General features: G+C 36.6%; 1 protein-coding gene across 1 annotated transcript in view; it reads right to left on the reverse strand.

Annotated features, from left to right (window-relative positions):
* SRBD1 (S1 RNA binding domain 1) overlaps positions 1-21,290 on the reverse strand; it is a 178,967-nt gene that overhangs the window by 151,227 nt on the left and 6,450 nt on the right. Inside the window, 6 exon segments of the mRNA XM_006185764.3 lie at positions 2,169-2,304; positions 3,597-3,693; positions 7,800-7,938; positions 8,962-9,079; positions 11,816-11,982; positions 17,789-18,175. Coding sequence (XP_006185826.2) covers positions 2,169-2,304; positions 3,597-3,693; positions 7,800-7,938; positions 8,962-9,079; positions 11,816-11,982; positions 17,789-18,175 — 1,044 coding nt within the window.

Genomic DNA, 21,290 nt, shown 5'->3' on the forward strand with positions numbered 1-21,290 from the left:
TTTGTAAAACACACAGTATCTGCAAGGCACAATAAAGCAAAGTGCAATGGAATAATGCATGCCTATACTATACACGTAAAATCTTCTAAGTGTACAAGAACAGAGGTTAGCAAACTATGGCCCATGGAACAAATCCAGTCTAACATGTGTTTTCATTAATAAAATTTTACTAAAACACAACCATGTTCATTCATTTATGTCTTATCTATAACTGCTTTCATGTTACAATGGCAGTTGTGTAGTTGGAAGAACCGCCTAGCTCACAAAGTCTAAAATATTTTCTCCCTGGTCCTTTACAGAAAAACTTTGCCAATTCCATACTAGACTAGAAAAGAAATTTCAATCACCTAAAAGAAGACTGCAAAGTTTTAAGCACTTCATATAATTATAGGGCTAAGATTAAAACAAGGGTGGAATCAATTTCCATTAAGAAAATCAAGTTGTAATCCTGATACCAAAGTAGACTTCAAGCTAAAAAGCATTAAACAAGATAAAGAAGGATGCTTTATAAGGTTAAAGCCACATGCTGGTTTCAGAATTGAACAGGGGAATACATACCACACTTTAAAGATGCTATTAGGTGTGACATCACCAAAATGGTGGAGTATGGAATTTCAAAACTCCAACTGTCTACAAAAGTTACAAACAGGACAAACTGGCAAAAACTGTCAGAATCAACTTTTTCAGAACTCTGGAATCTATCAAAAACTTACAACAATCAGAGGAACACTTAAAAGAAGAAAGAAACTTCAGAATTTTAGTAAAAGAGCACTTTTTAAAACTTACCCACTTATCATCACCCACTCTGCGGTTCAGCAGTGGCAGTGAGGATTACGGGCAACATTCCTGGTGCAGGCTGCTAGCACCAAAGGGAGCCATATGCACCTTATTCTCAAAAATCTGTGATCTGTCTCGTGGCTCCCTGAGGGACTGGCTCAAGGGCTTGCCTTTGTTTTGCCTGTCTCAGAGCTTCTCCTAGACAGAAGCCATTTCCTGGGTGGCATTTAAGTATTTAAAGACAATGTGTTAGCTGCAGTCTCAAAGGGGTAAGGGATAACAGTTGGGGATAAGAGATTACAATTATGGCAACCATCAATCAGACCCAAAGAAGAAGCTAGGAAATGAGACAACTGAGGGGAGAGGGGCTTTTTAAAGTTCCTGCATATTTTAGGAAATCTAAGAGATCATGTACACACTCAGGACCAGACAAATACACACTCTGCAAAGACCTGAGAAGACGTTAAGCTTTCACCTCTAACTGACTTTTGAGCTCCACCCAAAGAGGAAGTGAAGGCTAAGGCAGAGTTGTAAACAGCCTCCCTAACTGCTGAAGGAGTGCCGCAACAGAGTAAATATACAAGACTAGGAGAGTTTGGGGGTTTTTTGGCTCAAGGAATTAAGGAAATCTCTGTCAAGTAACTAGTTCTCCACTAAGCTAATGAAACAAAGACTTCAGTGGCCACACACAAGAAAGAATACAGACTACAGAAATAGTTTAGATGCTACCCAAGCAAAATACAAAAACCCACAACAGCAGCAATAACAAATGCTGGGGAGGGGATAGAATCTGATTTTCAGTACTGCCAACTTACAAATATGCTGCAAGTTAAAGGAAATCATAGACAGAGACCTAAAGGAAACCAGGAGAATGTTGTCTCAACAAATACAGAATATCAGTAAAGAGTTGAGAATTATAAAAAAGAACCAAAGATAAATTCTTGAGAATCCTAACTATAATTAGGATAATTAGTAAACTGAAAAATGAAATTAAAAGACTGAGGTATCATGACTATGATTTATACAACTAAGTGAGACCTCTCATACTTTATTCTAAATCAGATATCCCTAATTTATATTTCATATGGAAAAAGATCCAATTTGAGTTCAAATCCAAGCATACTGGGAAGAAAAGTCTAATAAGAAAGTCAAGATACCTGAGGTATTATATTGTTAGTTCTGCTAATAATTCTCAGTGTCATTTACTAACTTCTGTGGGTCTTGAGTTCCCCATTTATAAAATGGGGAGGACATAACAATATAATAAAGATTTATATAAAGAAAAAATAGTTGATTGAAGATTCTTTAATTTCTTAGTAAGCAAAGGAATAAGCAAATACAAAGTATTACTATTACTACCATCAACAAGCACAAGCAGCTTCCTTATTTACCTGATGATGCTGGATGTTTCTTATGTTGCATGAAAAATTCTGGTAGAGCTGAAACTTATCAACATCTTTTTCATTTACTTTTTTTGAGGACACCTTTGCCAGAGATGACTGGATACAAATATATCTATTTTGGCACCTATTCAGATACACAAATATTAAACAAGTAGTTGTGAAAACATGCGTTAGTAAAGAAATCTTTCATGAAAACAAGATTAGCCAAAAAAAAAAAGTGAGATTCACCAAATTAGATTTTTTTTAAATGATATCCGACTATAAAAACATTATTAACCCATCAAAAGAGGACTCCTAGCCTTTTCATGTTAGCTTAGGTGCTCCAGATCTATTTATATTTCATCCCAGTCCTCCCATAAAATGCCTAAATGAGTTCAGATACCATCCGTAGTTAAGCAAGAGATCAATAACTCTAGCCTAGATATCTTCCTTTTCTAACCACTGAGTTAGGGAGTCAGAACCAATTAAAAGCTAAAAGAAAGGGAAACAAGATGATGTGTCAGGATGGCTTCCAATGACAATTTATGAAATTGAACCAAATTTCAGCAGTAAAATTAATTATAAAAACATATTTAAAAACCTGGGCAATTCTCCTGCTTCAGCTCATTCCTGCTAATGCCATTGAGAAAATAGAAAAATTCTCTCCTTTATATTTAACAAAAACCCTGAGAAGCAACAGTAGTCAACTGGTTCATCTCCACCTTTCCTCGCTTCTGCACAGCTCATACAGCTAGAGATGTGGAGAGAGGGGAAGAGCAGATCTTTGGCAAAACCCTGTCTTCTATTACACAAAGAAAAGGAAAGACAGAGTACCTAAAAACAGGGTTTTTAATAAAATAGTATCTTTTTTTTAAGGAGGCATAAGCCCAAGTAGGGTCTAGGTCAAAGGGTTTTACTCTTATAAATTGGGACTGTGATACCGTGGGTAAGCTGCCCTCTCCATCAGCTAAAATTCATTTTGAGGTCAGCATTTTTATCTGTACTTGATATTAAACATTCTCAAGTTAACCTAACCACTGGTAAACACCAGAAATGAGATATTATAAAATTAAGTACATACATCACAGCATGTTTAAAAAGCAAAACCATCCACTCTAAATGGTTAGGAATCTCTCTCTAGCATGTATTGCATAATGCAGTGGTTTTTAAACTCTGTTTCTCAGGCCTCCACTGAGGTGCTTCAGGGTAAGGAGGGTGAACAGGCAGAGTTCCAGGCTCCCTGCCCAGAATTCAATTAAAGCAAGTTTAATCTGTTTTACATATTCTGGTTCTGTTGTTTAAACAAAGAGTTCTGCTATTTAAAAAAAAAAAAAGTTTGAAAATAAAGTTTTTAATGAACACTGGAGTTAGCATTAACCATGCAACCCTTAACAGCATGAATCCAGAAAGCAGAAAACTCTCTTAAGAGTTACTCACAATTTCCGAATGAAGTCAAGTGTGTCTTTGTCTTTAGCAACCATGTCTGCTAAAATATGCTGCACTCCTGTTTCAATATCCTGGAGTGTTGAAAGCCCTTTAGGAGAAGGGTAAGAGGAAAAACAAAAGCAAGATCTACAGATCGGTTTTTAAGTCTATAATCACATATAAGTGTATTCCAGTCAAAATAAAACCTTAAATTGACAACCTTAAGACAGAAAAGTATCATAGCAGTGCCTAGTTTTCCACTGCAACAAAAACAAGTCTCCAAAACCAATAATACAGGACCTTAACATACCATGTAACCCAGTGGTGAAAAATGCAGCTCTGAAGCCAGCTGCCAGATGGTCTAATCCTGGTTCTACCACCTACCAAATGTGTGCCCCTGGGCAAGTCACTTGACCTCTCTGTGCCTCAGTTTCTTATAAAAAGGGAATAATAATAGTACCTAGTTCATGAAGTGTTTAGAAAGATTAAGCATGGCCATAGGAAATATATATTAATAGAATCATATCCCAAGGTATACCATTTCATTCCAGTTACAAAAATTCTCCTTTGCAAGTAATTTTACTAATATACCTATTTTGGCTTATGAGGCATTTATTCTCATTTTCAACGACCCATCTGAATCTCTCACATCTACAATATAAGCAGAAAACAAGAGCCATTATGTGGTTGTTCATCTTCACAGCTGAACTGTCTACTGATGGTAGGTTAAGTTCTCTCCAAGCGCTTTCAGTTTGTTAATTTACAGCAGTGTGTCTTGTACCTTAGAGCCCCTGTAATATCAAATTATACACTGAGAGAGATCATTTGCAATGTATTCTTTCATTTCCTTTGTCTCTATGATTCTGTTTCCATTAAAGCTTCTTTTTTTCCTTGCATTAAAGCTTGAATTACACAAGCACTGAGTATAGTAAGAATGTCTTTCTGAGAGTATGGTTTTAACAAGTAACAGGTACAAAAGACAAATGGAACAGAGGGACAGATTATGGAGTAATTAGCAAAGAGAAAATGTCTTCTTGGGTTGTGTTGTGATAACTAAACTGTGATGTACCTGCATTTATTTCAAAGAATATTTAAAGAAAGGAATTTGGCCACTGAAATTAATAGGAATTCTGTTTACATTTTAAGAGAGATTCCCTATGAGGGAATTTTCAGGAACAAATTACCTTTAAGAGGTGGAAGACTATGTGTGTAAAGGAGTTAGGACAGCCATGGCACATAGCAAGCAGTCAACAAACGTCTGTTCTTGTGTTAGCTTTCTTGCTAGATCAGTCTTTATCCTAGAAAACCGCTCACTATGCACTAATTCCTGGAGTCCGAAAGGACCTCCCAGAATCATTACCCAAAGTTTAACGAGAATACCAAGGCAAGAAGTCAGTAGTTAAGATGGAACCTACAATGAGATCAATTAATGAGAGAGAATAGAAAGCGGAAATTAAAGATTTTGCTGTTATAACAGAGGGCCTTTGGAAAGGCCACATCATTAAAGGGGATACAATTGTAAACCTTATGTAATCAATGAACCGTATGTAATTCAAGTTATGCTAGAGTTGTAGAACAATGTTCTGTAAAGTATCATGTAAGTACCCAAACATAAAAACACACAGGTACTTGCTAAAAATATAAATTCTAGACTGTGGTATTTTATTGTTTTACAAAGCATCCTAGATGATTCTGGTACTTTTTAAAGTTTAAAAAACCACTACTAGGGAGGTGCCTTGAGCTACCTTGAGCAATGGTTCTCAACAGGAGGTAGAAATGATCAGTCATTTGGAAAGCTCGTCCAAATTACAAATCCCCTCTCTCAGGCCAACTAGAGAGAGAGAGAGGATTGGGAAAGAGTCTTACGTGTTTTGAAAATGCACTTTTTCCCATCAGAGAAGTAATCACTGGGGTTTAGTATGGCTAAGGATAACAAGAGTTCAAAAAGTTTAGCACTTCAGTAAAGTCAAGAGAAAATAATGTCCAGAGAGCCAGAAAGTCATATCCCTTGCCCTGAAGTGAAAGCTTTACAGCTACTACACCCTTCAAACTTCCACAACCTAACAAAAATGGAAGGGTCAACATTTCTCTTTACTTTTTCTGTACTAAGGCCATGCCCTTTTCATACAGCAGAGCAAACAGCTACTCCTCCTTGTACACAACGTAGGGACATTCTGGATCTTCTAGGATGTAGTCTATTTGTGGCACAGTATATCTTTTTGATTCAGACCAAGTTCTTGTTGGTCTGTGGTAAGTAAAGTTTCTTCTAATGAGGGAAAAAAACACTAAAATATCTGGTTCCTTAAATATTTCTTTGATGAGTGATGGGAACGATGAAAATATTTCTTTAGAAAAACAGTAATAGGACAGAGGGGGATCATGAGTATGTATGCAGTATAAAGAACGAGGGAACAGAGAGAAAGGAAAAACATTCCAAGTGAAAAGCAGTATCTAGTTCGTTTGGAATTGATTATAATTTTCCTACATTTATGATCAGAGTGAAAGGAAGAGGGAAGAAAAGCAAACAGAAAGTCCTGACATGTGTGCTAATACTACTCTAACTGTGCTGGGCCCTAACCTACCCTATTATCAGAAGTACACCTAGTGCCCAGCATCAGGTTGTCCAAGAGCATCACCATATTACGACCATTGAAAGAGATAAGGTTATGAAACCTACTTAGTAGGAACTAAGTATGTGAGCGAACCAAGGAAAACTTTGTACCAGAGGAGGTGAAGAGTAGAAGGAAAGGACACAGACCAGAAGAGAAAAATAAAAGCAGATCATAAATCATTATGCACCTAACATTCTGAAATCTCTAACATTTAATTCTAATAAAACATACAATCACTGGGCACAGAGAGTTCCCACCGTGGCTAACCTTAGTGCTTGGCTATGTAGTCTCAGCTAATATTAAAATATTAAAGTTGCAATCATTTGAAAATACAACTAAAAATACACATTAAAAAATTAAACAAACTTGAATTTTACTCATTTCAACCCATTCTAAATTCAAATAATACTAATTTGCTTTTTCTTTTTACTACTGCCCTTTTCAAAATGGATATTAAGATGTATTTATGTACAAGTAGATATTCATATTTTTAAGACATACATACTCAATTTTTTTAATTGCAAATTCACATTGCTGGATTATTTAAAACAAATACAGGTTTTGGTATGCTGATTCTCTATAGTACATCCTGTGGATTTTGTTATGAGAGACTGCCCCCTGCAGACACTTACGTTTCCCAGTCTAAAGAACAGAGGGCAAAAGGAACTTGAGTGACGGGAGGAATCACCAGAGCATCCCTCTTCCCATTCAGTCCTATTGGAGCACTCCTTGAAAAAAGCCACTCTTACTCAAAAAGCTCTCACTCGAGGCTCAGTTTGACAATAAAACTAATAAACCTTGACATGTATTAGTTGTCACTTTCCTTGGATTTTTCTTAGAACTCTCTCTCCCTTACCCTCTTCCTCTCTCATTCATTCTTTCCTGTGCACACACACAAAGTGTAGGAAGGTACTTCCTAAGACAAACACTTTGGTCCTGGAGAGTAGAAGTGTGGGAGTAGGATTTCACTTTACAATTCATGTCTGTCCAAATTGTTGTTATTCTTTTTAGAGTAGATATGACTTTGATCATTAAATAAATTTTTAGAAATAGAGTAAAAGTTTTAAAAGACAGTATGAAAGGATCTTTACAACCTTAGATGTAAAGAGATTTCTTTAAAAAGAAAAAAACCAATTATCTTAGTAGACAAGATGAACAAAATTGAAAAGATTAATAAATTAACCATAGTAAAACTAAGACCCTCCCCGCCCCATTTAGCAAAAGACAGCATAAAGAAAGTGAAAAGAGAAGTTACAAACAGGGAGAAAAGATTTGTAACACATATAGCTAAGAAATGATATCTAAAAAGTACTTATAAGTTAATAAGGAAAAAGAGAAACAACACAATAGAATAATGAGCAAAAGACTAGAATGGGCACTTCATCAAAAGAGGAAAGCTGAATGCCTAAGTAGGAGGTGTATTGAGATTCTTTTTTTAGAATTATTTGTTTTATTAGAATTAGCATATTATATTCTTTATATGCTATGATATTCTTGTGTATCATCATTACTTAAGGAAATAACTTTTCTTAACAGTGGTTTTCAAATTAAAAAAAGAAAGAAAGAAAGAAACAGGAGTGACCTCTCTAAGTAAAGCCAGTACCTTTCACATTGGGTCTAATATAAGAGAGCAGATTGAGCTCCCCTGGATTCTCAAGCAGTGTCCTGGCTGCTCCTTCTAATCCCAACTGCTTTGCTCTCTGGGCTTTGGTGCCTTTGCTCCCAGTTTTATATGGTGCTGACTAGGGGGGAAAAAAAGTTAGAAAAGATACCAAATCATTCAATTTTACAAAGCAAAAGTTAAAATTAGGACACAATTAGAAGACGTGAAAATTCTAAAAACATTCTCTTCTCAACCCTTGCCTCTTCCTTCAGAGATGAATTATTACTAACTAGAGAATACAAGCTGTATGAAGACGTTGTTCTTTATACTTTTCTATATGCTTACAGTTAGTTATTTGTTTGGATTCAGTCAGTCTAAAAACTGCCAGGACTGAAAGTCCTCAACTCAAGCAAGCTCCTCTAAAAGATGACAACACATAATACTGCTACTTCTTAGTCCACATTCACTCCTCAACCTGCCACCATCTGGCTTCCCTTTACACACATCTTGCTGAAACCGGTATCACAAAGATCCACAATGATCCCCTAATCACCAAATATGCATTTTTCAGTCCTTACCTTGCCAAAACTCCCTGCTGTATTTAATTTCTTAACTATTGATCATTACCTCTCTTCCTTAATCTTCTATGGGTCATTATTTCCTGATTCTCTTCATACTTCTCTATTCTTTCAATACTTCTGTTCTTTTCCATCCTATCTTCTTCTTAGGCTCTCCCTTCCTCTACTCATGCCTCAGAAGTTAGTGATTTTCAATGGTCTACGCTGACCTGAACTCTTCTTGACTGCAATCTTCCATTTTCATGGTTTCAAATACCAACCACATGCTGAAGACACTTACATCTATGTCTCCAGCTCAGCATTCTCCCTTAAGCTTCCCACTTTTGTAACCTACTCTCCTTTTCCCCTACTCGACTGGGAATTCCTTGAAGACAAGGACTATATATTATTCATCTTTGTAAATCCTAGTGCCTCACACAAAAAAGCATTTGATATTTATTGAATAAAGAACATTTTGTTGAATTAAATAATGATGGTGGCTGATGACTTCAGCTTTTTATTTCCAGCTCTTTAACTATAAAAAGATCCAAATCATAATATACTCAGGAAGGTATTTACATTAAAAGATAAAAAGGGTTCCTTACCACATGTTCTAGTTCTTCAAAAGTTTTACAGTTCAGCAAGGCTTTTAACAAGCACTCAGACATCTTCCCTTCCTTCTTAATTTTTTGGATTGTACTATGAGCCTTCTTTGCAACAGCCCTGAAAATAAAAATTTTTTGTAATATACAAGACCTATATGTTAAAACTTTCTTTGTGAAACTATCTCAAACTTACAGAAAAGTTGTCAGTAAGGTAAAAGAACTTTTTCCCCCTCTGAACCATTTGAGAGTAAGTTACCATCATCCTCAAATATTTTATTGTGTATTTTCTATAAACAAGAATCTTTTCCTATAACCATCAAAAGCAGGCAATTAATATTGATATAGTAACATTATATAATATTGATATATGACATTCTAACCCTCAGACCTCATTTAAGTTTCACCATTGTTCCTATAATGTCTTGATGGTGAATTCAGCCAAGAATGGGTTTTATGTACTTGCTGTGTGTCTACAGTATCCTTCAAGATGAGACGGTATTTCAGTCTCTCCTTGATTTCCAAAACCTTGATAATGTAGAATGTATTATTACAACCTCTCATCCTATTTCACTACCTGTTACATTTATAATTTCTGCCTACAACGGTATTGCTAAAATGATGGGCAAAAGTTAGAGAGATGATAATATAAATTATTAAAAATAATTGGTGGAAAAGAAAACTAAATCTACTTATGAAACAAACAAACAAACAAAAAAAACCCAAGGCAGAAGATTGTAAATTAAAGAGAGAGAATATGCAGTCCTTAACCACACCTGTGTCTTTTACATTCCTGGCAACCCAAGACTATTTTCAGAGGCTGAAGCCTACCAGGGTCACTTTGACAAAAGGCCAAGCCCTACTGGCCTGCATATAAGGGAGAGGAGAGGCATTTTTAGAGAAAATACAGAAAGTTTCCTACTATCCATAATCACAATCATTTTTTAATTCACTTTTTTAATAGTGACCCTCAGGAGGAAATATATTTTACCTTGCAACTCAGTATACATATACACATATATAATTTCATATTCAATAGTTAAATAAACATATGACAGTTTCATGAAACAATATTTACCTTTACCACAGAAACTGCACTCATACTTCCTATTCTCTATTTCATTTTTGTTAAAGTAGTAACAATCTACTAAATTAGTTTCACTACTCACTTATGAGTAGCAATTAACAGACTGAAAACCAATGCTCTAGTTATAGAAAAAGCTGAGCTTAAGAAGAAATACAGACCATACCTCATTACCAAAAAGAAATCTCTGTATGATATTAAAAGATCTTCTAAGTCCCAATCAATGCCACCATTTACTTGAAGAAATATTCCTTTACTAATATTTAATATATTCCTCTATTAATAGACTAACTAGAGAATGAATTCTGTTGCAGCTGAAATTTTTTTTTAAGAGAAAAAGAAAATAGTAATAGTAATCTTAACATAAATGTCCCCACCCAATCCCCAAATTGGTAAATACGTTTAATTTTTTTTAAGCAAACTATTCTTGCTTGTTTGTGATACTTTCCCCAATTTCAGATCCCAAAACCCTTAGATAGTCTTCAAAACTCTTAGACTGCCTTCAGCCAAACAGAGAGCTTACTTCAGAATTTGCAAACTGCTGGACTTCTCAACGTAGCCTGTAGATGGTTTTGTTTGGCCCAGAAATTTTTTTCACATAAAAATTCAGATTACCAGTTTTTCAAAAACAGGAAGATCCAGCAGTCTGGGTAGACAGCTCCTGCATGCTATAATATACTGGAGATGAGTAGTGGCTGCCCCTCTTAGACAGGACTTCTGATCTCCAGTTTGTATCTCTTTGCACCTGATTACACTAGCCTGGCCCTGGAAGATATGAATCTGAAACCACTTGATTAACTAGTCTAGTCATTTCTGGGTTGGCTAACTGATTTTGCCTCTCAATAAAATATAACTCTCCACATATCAGCAATTTAATCTTCCTGGCACTAACAAAACTTCAGCAAAAGGGGTAGGAATGAGATGAGATGCAAGTTCCTCCAAAATCACGGAGGCTTACTAGGCTTGTTCTAATACTAACCAGTAGTGCTTTTAGGATGGCTTCATGGTAAGATTATATCCAATTTAAATCATATCCTTTTTGGAGAACAGACATATCAACAACACAGGACCTGACATATTGGAGACATGCAATAAATGCATGAATGTGAAGAGTGTTTTAATAAACTCTACTGAGTAATACAGTTAGAGTCTTACAGTCTTTGTATACTTATGTCTGAGTTTTTACAGTAAGTTCAGAGGAATAATTTTCTTAAAGGGTGCTTTCCATTCTATAACCATACAAAACTTACAATCCACTAATACTAAATTACCATGTCCTTTAAAAGAACAGAAAAAGATAATATACATATTCCCTACCAAACTCAATACTGCCAAAGAACTCTCCATTTACAGATTTTATAATATTAAAAGGACAGTTTTATGTGAGCTAGTGAAGATTTAGGCTAAAATCTATTTTTCTGAGTTTCCTGCTGGTAGTTCTAATTTTTCCATTATGCAAAATCATTTCTGTGAGAGAAGATGACATTCAAACTCTCAGGCACACACTCTCAATAATGCAAACCACCTTTTGTGGCTACATGCCCAAGCTATGCATAAACACACCAGCAGAGGGACTCTGCACATCCCTAAATAAGTAAAATGGAGCTGGCTTCCTCTGTCAGAAGGGAACTATATCCAGATTACAATATATTAAGAAAAACTATTGGAACTATTGAAATATACTATCATTCACTTCCTCACTGTTTCACCTCATTGGCTCACACTTCCTCTCTCTCCACTTAAAAGAGGCTCTTCCTTTCCCAGGTTTCTTACCGTAGCTCCTCTAGGGTTTGTCGAACTTCTCTCAAGGAATCAGCATCAAGGTTATTGATAAGCTCTTTTCGATAACGTATAATGAAGGGAATTGTGTTATCATCATTAAAGAGACGAATAATGTTGGCACAAACCCAAAGTTCAATACTAGCTCTCTCAGATAAAACCTGCAAATTAAGGATATTTAATGATTAAAAATACTGAACATTAAACATCTATATTATAATGAACAGTTTAAAATACAGCATTAAATAATGTTCTCCAGTCACTTAGAAACTAACTGCTGTGGTTTAAAAAAAGAGAAAATTATATGAAATACATGTATAAATTGATAATCATGAAACAGTCATTTCACTAATTCAATTAAATCCAATTGAAACATCCAAACTCTACAGGGCTCAATGAAATATGCATTTTTCATCTCTCAACTGGCACCAAAGATCAAGGAGCTGGTAACCATTGTGTTGGCATAAGCAATGAGAAAAGACACTTTCAATTATTCCTAGTGAGAAAGTACAACAGTATAACCTCTGTAGGAAGAACAATTTGACAATATCTATCAAAATTTGTAATACATAAACTCTATGGCACAGCAATTACACTCCTGGGAATTTATTTTGATATATTCATACCTCTAAAAAGTGATATTATTTATAGTGATATTTTTTGAACAACTTTTTCCAGTGTAGCAGAAATTAGCAAAAACCTAAGTCTACAATGGGGAATTATGATATGCCCATGAAGTAGAACACCACACAACTTACTGATACGGAATAAATCACAAGAACTTGGAACATGGCTCATTTGGGGGAAAGGTAATTGGATGGCTTACATTTAGGGTAGAAAGATTCTTCTGTGTCTCTGGAATTCTGTATCATTCCCATATACTACATATTCAAAACAATTATTTTTAAAAAACAAGTCTAAGTTTCAGCAAAATGTACATGCAAGCAGAAGAGCTTACGGAAGTCAGCCTGGAGAAGAGAAAGAATCAAATGCAATTTCAGTAACTGTCCTCAAAAACCTAAGCAGATTTTTTTTTTACGAAAAGCATGAAAGGCTTTTATTATTATTTTATTTTATTATTTTATTATTTTATTATTATTTTGATCTTGATGCCCAAGATCTGTCAGAAATAGAAGGAAAAAAACCCAAATTATTAAAGAATTATCATGATCAACTGCTTAACAAAATCAAGACAATACATAAAATAGACTGAATTTCAAAACTACAAATGAAATAAATGGCTGAATTCCAGAGACTATCAAGGATACTCCCACTCCTCTGTGCACCTTAAATCCTGAGGCCTACATCATATCACTCATTCTGATGGATTAGTACCAACTCTGCTGAGAATGCCAACGTCACATCTTCAGCCCCAGCTCTCTTCCACATGAGCTTGACTCATTTAGCCAGCTACCTGACATATTCTCTTGAAAACCTATTAGGCATCACAAACTTTGCATTCGCAGAAGGGATCTCCCTCTCAAACTTATTCCTCTTCTGGTTTTCCCCTTATTAAGTCCATTCGAACAACAATTCAGGACAGAAATCTAAGAGTCTTCAACTCTTTTGACTCCTTCAACTCTTAAATCCACTTCATCATCAAAATCAAGCAACTCTAATTGCAAAGTATCTCTTTAGTCTATGACTGCTCTTCATTTCTCCCGACACCTCAGTCTAGTTCAAGCCAGGGTTACTGCAATAGCCTTTAACCATTCTCCTTGCATCCACTCCAACCCCTTCTATGTCAATCTCCATGAAACAACAAGAATTATCTTTTCAAAATATATACTGAATCATGTCACCTGACCAGTCAAAACTTTTCAATGATCTACCACAGCATTTAGAATCCAAAGTCCTTACCACGACCCAAAAAACATGGGCCTCCCTCTCCAACCTCATCTTATCCAGGCTTCCCCTTATTAGAAGCCAGCCCCAGTGGGCTGTTCTCAGAACAATGTTCAGTTCCTACAACAAGCCCAGTAGCTTTCCTCTTCAGAAGCCTTCATGAGGCTGCTCCCCCATTCAGAAATGCTCCTCTTGCTTGATATCATCCCTGACCCCTATAAAATCAAACCCATTAGTGTTTTTCTCTCAAATCTGCACCTCTTCCTGTTTCCTATTCCAGTCAACATCATCTCCTACCACAGAAACCTTCAGGGATATCGTGGTTATCTCCTCCAACAATACCTCCCCATTATGCAGCAGCATTGTGGCTGGAGAACACTCGATCTCATCCCCACCTCCACAGCATTTTGTTCAGTAACCAGTTGTTTTAAAATTAACAACAGCCAGGGAGTGGCCAGAGAGATTAATCTAGTCTGCTTGTAGCTCAAAATTTGGGCTAGAACTCTGGACCCAGTAGTTTCTCACTCCGGAGAAAGACAGTTTGTACAAGTAGAATCTTGAAGCTGCGGACAGTAGTGCTAAGAGATTGTGGAGAGACTGTTGTAGTGCACTGACTAAACTTCCCTGTTACATTCGGTCAATAAATCTCCTTTATTGCTTAAGCTAGTTTGAAATGGGTTTTCTCTTCATTGCAACCAAAAGCATTTTAATCAATGTCTTCAGTATCACTGTGTGTTCCCTATCAGGCTCATATAATCTGTCATCAAGGAAGCAAACTGAACTTCTAAAATGTCTGTTCTTTCCCCTCAAGCTCCCTTTCTGCTATTATCTTCTTTTATCTGAACCACAAAGCAGTTTTTTTTCCACCCAACCTCTCTGCATTACTGATTATATTTCTAAAACACATATACATATATAAGTCCCTTATTTTTCCCTTTTTCTTCTTTTGAACATAAGCTCTAATGATTCTTACCTAATTACTAGTAAAAGTTCAACCATTGTAGCATAGTTTTATTTATTTATTAATATTTTTTAAGTGGAGGTACTGGGGATTGAACCCAAGACCTCATGCATGCTAAGCATATGCTCTACCACTGAGCTATACCCAGCTGCCTGCCACATAATTTTAAACTCCTTCCCAAGCTTGGTCCCAAATTTCACTGTCTTCAAGGAATAAACAATCTAAAAGAGAAGATAAAATGTTATGTAAATAAGTACAAGTAATACAGAACATGCCAGGGAATGAGTGGTATAATGTTTTCAGAAGAGAGAAAGCTCTCCCCGGTGCAATCAATAAAGGCTTGCTTGCGTTTCATCTGGCCCTTGAAAGATAAGCCAGACTCGGAAAGATGGACACAAGAGATGAAAATGACAAAAATTCTCATTATTTTAGAACTGGGTGATTGTTAGAACCCATGGGCCCCTCACTATCCTAAATTAGCTGCTACTATTAGCTGAAGGGGGCCCAAGACAGCTAAGGCTCCAGACCTGCATCTAGATAGGATGAGGTCTTAACAAATCCAGAAGCATCAAATCCGTAAGGGACTGTGTGCTGCTGCTTATGCAAATTTATTCTTCAAATTAAGGATAACAAAACTACATATAAGCAGTCACAACTTTTGAGCCTCCAAATCATCCAATTTCTTCTGTCTTAATTTATTCAAACATTTATTTTAGCTCATATTATATGCCAATAACCATATCAAGTCAGTGATAAAATGTAAAAAACCAAGTCCCTCTTGGCAAGGAGCTTATAAACTAGAAAGAAGACAGACAGACAAGTAGACATAAAATATAGTGTGATCTATACTGTGACAGAGGCATATACAAACTACTTTGAGAGGACTTGGGAGGAAGAAACATCTACCCTTGCAGGAATAGAAAAGCAACAAGAGAATGAAGGTATCTCCAGGCAGCCAAATGGTGGCAGGAACTCTAGGAAGAGACTAGCACTGATGAGAAACCACTGCACATTTTTTTTCTATATCTATATGTTTAGCAATGCTAAAACGTACAATGGGTATTGCAGTGAGTGAGAAATGGAAAAGTGGATGGAGCTAGACGGTGAATTCTAAAGAGTTTGAACTTTATCCTATACTCAGTATCAAGCCACTCAAGCTGACCTGCTCATTACTTGATTTCAGCTGTTGAGTCAACCCCCTTGTAAACTCCTTTGACATTCTGCGAGCCAATGAGACCTGGAGGCTGGAGCAATGGTTCCTAACACGTGGTTCCCAAATCAGCAGCAGGAATATCATCAGAGAACTTGTTAGAAATGCAAATTCTTGAGCCCTACCTGAGATCAACTAAATCAGAAACTCTGGGGTGGGGCCCAGCTATCTGTGTTTTAGAAAAGTAAGGCAAACAACAAAGAAATAAAGAATTAAAAGTAGGTTTTCATTACTTGCAACCAAGAGACAACTGGCAAAGGCAGGGTCATTTTCATCTCTTTCTCTGTTATACAGATTAGGAGACAGGGGTGTGAAGCCAAGTTCATAGAATAAGCCCTGGACTTTACTTCAAATAACTTATTACCACAGTTCAAGAGACTTAGTGGTCTTTGAAACCTTCCTCCCTCCCTCTTGCTCACTATCAACACTAGAGGTGGATCCATGCCAATAGCAGAAATAAGCTTAAAAGTAAAGGAGAAGATACAAATAGCTCATACAACTCAATAATGAAAAAAAACAAACAACCCAATCAAAAACTGGGCAGAAGTCCTAAACAGACATTTCTCCAAAGAAGATATACAGGTGGCCAACAAGTACATGAAAAGATGCTCAACAGGGAACTATATTCAGTATCTTGTAATACCCTATAATAGAAACTAACCTGAAAAAATGTATGTATATATAACTGTACTTTGCTAAACACCCGAAACTAACACAATGTTGTAAATCAGCAAAACTTCAATAAAAAAAATTTTTAAAGTAAAGGAGAAGAGAAGGGAAGTGGGACATGTCCACCTGCCACCCTAGGTCTGGACTGGGATCAAGGAGTGTGCACTTTAAGAAACACTTCAGGGTGAACCTGATGCAGGCTGTCCCTGAACCACCCTTTAAAAACATTTCCTTGTAGGCTTAAATGAAAAAAGAAAAAGAAAGCATAGAAAGGAGCCTTATTACATTCTAACTCTCCAAGAAACTTTGGACTGTTTAGTTCAGGAACAAAAATGAGAAGAAAGCTATGAAGCAACATTCTATTCCTTAGTGAACCACAGAGAAGAAAAATCACAAGCAAAAATTACTGGAGATGTTTGACTAACAGGAAATAGAAAACACAGCATGGGTTAAAAAAAAAAAAAAGTTTCTCTGAAGAAAAAGGTAACACAGACACACACTCACACAATCCCAGACTGAGAAGTGGTTTTAGGGTCCAGCAGAGGCACTGGGCTCTAGAGCAGTAATTCACAGCAGAGGAAGGAGTACACTTCAGAATCACCACAGGACAGATAATAAGGAGGGAGATTACTGTATCTACACTGAGGGGCACTCCCATGACTGCAAAATGTTCCCAGAGTGTGTTGGAACAGACAAAAAGCTGAGAACCACTAGTTAAGAGTCACTCTTCAGGTCTTCTTTACCATCCCCAAAGCCAGCCAAAAAACTGGGAGAAATTCAATTTCTCCTGCAGCGACAGATATAATTATGATAGCTCAGATTGGAATTGGGATAGAATTTTAGGAAATTACTCGGCTTTGTTCATGGTATATTATAATATTACGCTAAGAGTTAAATAGAAGTACCAAGAGCCAATCACCTAATCATTTGCATTGCTTTTATGGTGAAATACAGTCCAAGGTCAAAGCAAAAACTTAACAATGAACTTATGAGGACCTAATCTGTTGGCACGATCTGTCAATATGGTGCATGTTCACTAGAACACCACGGCGGGAAGCCACCTTGAGGTCGCAGCTTTGAGCTGAAGAACTGATGACAATAAGCTAGAATACCAAACAGCATACCCAGGAAAGGAATCAGTGGCCAAAGCCTCCAGAACTACTGACAAAAGTGAAAAGAGAACTGAAAACTCCCAGCCCTTCACTAGCCAGTGCCACCACCATCCTTGTGAACAAAAAAAGGAATCGAACTAACTGAAGTGACAGAAAGAGGCTACGCATACCTGTACTATGTCCCAGTTCATTTCGACCTCTTCCTTAATATTGTCGGCATTTGCCGGAAACCTGACAGGCTGCCCCTGAGGACACACTTCTGTCTTCACTTTCTTCAAAGGAGACTGACTGCATGGAAAGTCATCTTCGTTCTCCTCCTTCTTGCACTCCCCTTCCCACATAGCACTTGTGGACGGTGTCTCTGTGCTGTTACTCCCGCTCTCTAAGCTGCTGGCTTTGCTGGTTTCTTCATCAACTTTCAGCTTTTTGGTCCTCCGAGCTGAAGGTGACTGAGCTGAATTCTTCCGTTTCGTCTCTGCTGTTTTCAGAGTCTGCATGGTATCCAATTTATTTTTTCTGTCTTCCAAATCAGCATCAGCAATAGCCACAGAGCTATTCTATCAAACCACAAAGAGAACACATGAGAAATAGAAGATTAAAAACCAATTTCCCTTCTATAACTCAATTTAAAAAAAAATGCAGTTACTATAAATAATGGTATAAAATGTATTTATTGATACGGAAATAAGTCCAAACTTTAGTTAAAAACAAATTAAAAAACTGTATTCACACAATAAAATCCAATTAAAAAAACAAACGAACAAAAAAACCAGTCGCCCTGAAATATTATTCAGCAATGAAAAAGCACAAATTATTGACACACACAATAATTTGGAAGAATCTCAAGGAAATTATGTTGAGTAGAGGAAAAAAGGCAATTTCAAAAAGTTACATACTATATGATTATATTTATATAACATTCCTCAAAAAATTAATGGTTACTGGGGGTCAGAGATGGGGGTGGGGGTTGGGAGGAAGGTGGGTTTGGCTATAAAAGGGCAATACTAGTGATCCTTGTGGTGATAGAACTGTGTTCTGTGTGGTGGATATACATACCTAAAAATATGGTAAAACTGCATAGAACTATACACACACACACACAAATGAATACAAATAAAACTGGAGAAAACTAAGTAAGATCAATGGACTTTATCAAGACTAATATCCTGGTTATGATATTTAACTACAGTTTTGCAAGTTGTTACCATGGGGGAAATTGGAAAAAGGGTACATATCTCTCTGTATTATTTTTTACAACTGCATGTGAATCTACAATTATCTAGAAATAAAAGGCTTAATTTTTAAAAATAAGTAAAGGATAGCAGAAAAACCAAGATTTAAAACTTGCAATCAAAAGTCAACCCTTTAGGAGGAGAAGAGTAACACTCACGTGCTCATAAAACTCAACAGGCTACACCTGCTACCAGGTTACACATGGCTAGAGAGCAGAAAACATGGCAGGACAGCAGGATAGTACTGGTAGGAGTCTGCCTAGCAATACACACGGGTAGGTATACAGGCGCTACTCTCTACACTACCTGCCCTTCCCCAGGTGACACTCAGGTGTGAAACCACATCTGGCACTCATTTTGACACTAGAGTGGTAAATAAGATACAGATCCTGCCCCTGGACTTTACAATTTCACCAGCTAGCCTGTCTTCAGTTACCTAAGAGATGCAGATGGCATAAACTTGAAGAAAAGAACTGCTCCCAAACTAAATTTCAGTCAATATTCAATTTTTTTCTCCTATCAGATTTTTTCCCAGGATTACTGACTACTGAAAATACTGGGAACTACAATAAAGAGCACCTCTCCATCCTAATGTCCACCCATCACCACCTAACCTGGACATGATATACCTTAAGTAGCCCCCTGAGTATTACATTTTTAGCTGGAACACAATGGAGAACAGAGATATAAAAACAGACTGTCCCCCAAATCCATACAGTTGATAATAACCTGATCAAATTAATTGACATAGCTAAAGAAAGAATATGTCAATCATATATAGAGTTGTCAGCAATAATGGGGCAGAAAAATGAAAACTGTAAAAGCAAATATGATCAGCATCTAAGTAACCAACAAAGAAGAGGAAAGCTTAGCAAATAGAATCTGAGTAATTTGATCCCAAAGGTAAGACAGACCTCCTGTGAGATGGATACATCAGACTACCTTAGATTCATGCAGTTAAAACATTTGTTTTCATTGTGACAAGGATAGTGCCTCAACCACAGTAGGCACTGAATGAACCCAAACGAACAGATGTATCTAATTCTCCTGTTCTCAGCCCATGCTCATCAAGTAAATTTCTGATTATCATTTAATTCTCGACTTACTTCAGTCTCTGATGAGAGATAGTGCTAGTCGTAAGAGTTTAACTCCTTCTGATAGTTTTATCACACTATTAATTATTAAACCAGCACTGTGGTTTTATACATCACTCTTAGGAGCATGGCTGATGTAAAAACACCCAAGAGAAATATATCAGTTCCTGAAATGCTGACTAAATCATGCTCCTGACTTAGAAACCCAGTTCCATTACTTACTATCTGTGATCCACAAGCAAGTCACTTAACATCTCTCGCCTTGGCTTTCTGGTCTATAAAATCAAGACAATTACAGCACCTGCCTCAGTGGGTTGTTGTGATGATTAAGATCAAGTAAGTGTTGAGCATGTTGCCTAGCTAATGGTAAGCAATCAAATATCTGCTAATACCACCATCATTACCTTACCATGGCTACCACACCTGGACCACCTCCTAGGACAAGGATAAAGAATTAGATGAAGAAATAAAGAAAAAGTAAAATGGCTAAAAATGGGAGGCTTAAAGTAAGAGGGAAAAAGGAAAGCCAACAATCATAAATTGGACATTTAAACGTATCTTCTCTGGAGTCTTCAGGCAAAATTTATCTAGTGTTTCTCAGTGTTGTTCATAGACCACCGAGACCCTTTCAGGGGGGCTGCAAGGTCATAACCACGTTCATAATAATGCTGAGGCACTATCTGACATTTCAGTGATGGTGCAAGAGCAATGGTAGCAAAACCCAAGGCAGTGGCACCAAGCTGTACTCACAATCACTGTTCCCCTCACTGCCACCACACACCTGCAATAAAACAATGTCAGTCTCACTTAAGAATGAAGCAGAAAAGTTATTCATTTTTAAAATTTCAATCCTTGAAAACACATCTTTTTCATATTCTGTACTGAAATATACATAAAGCCCTTCTGCTGCAGGCCAATGTGTACTGACGTGCAGTGGTTGTCTCATGGGACACCTATGAACCAGGATTTTCCAAACGACCAACACATAATGTTACAAGATCACGCATGGGTAAAAGATCCATTCAAATAACACAGATCAATGGATTTTAATATAGTACAGTATGGGTACAGATTCCACAATGAAACACACCTTTTAGAAATTACCACTTACTGAGCTTTGGTATAGTATCAAATAATATCCACAATTATCTGAAAAGGCTATTAAAACATTCCTCCCTTTTCCAAATACATATCTGTGTGGAGGTTAGGATTTTTTTATTTCAGTTATCTTCTAGTCAGACATTAAAGACATTTGCAAAAATGTTAATGTTATTCTTCTCACTAACTTTTTTGTTGCCGTTAGGGAAATATATACTTATTCTTACTTAAAATTATTTGTTATTTAC

The sequence above is a fragment of the Camelus ferus genome, chromosome 15 (genome assembly GCF_009834535.1).
Source record: "Camelus ferus isolate YT-003-E chromosome 15, BCGSAC_Cfer_1.0, whole genome shotgun sequence".
Lineage (NCBI taxonomy): Eukaryota > Metazoa > Chordata > Mammalia > Artiodactyla > Camelidae > Camelus > Camelus ferus.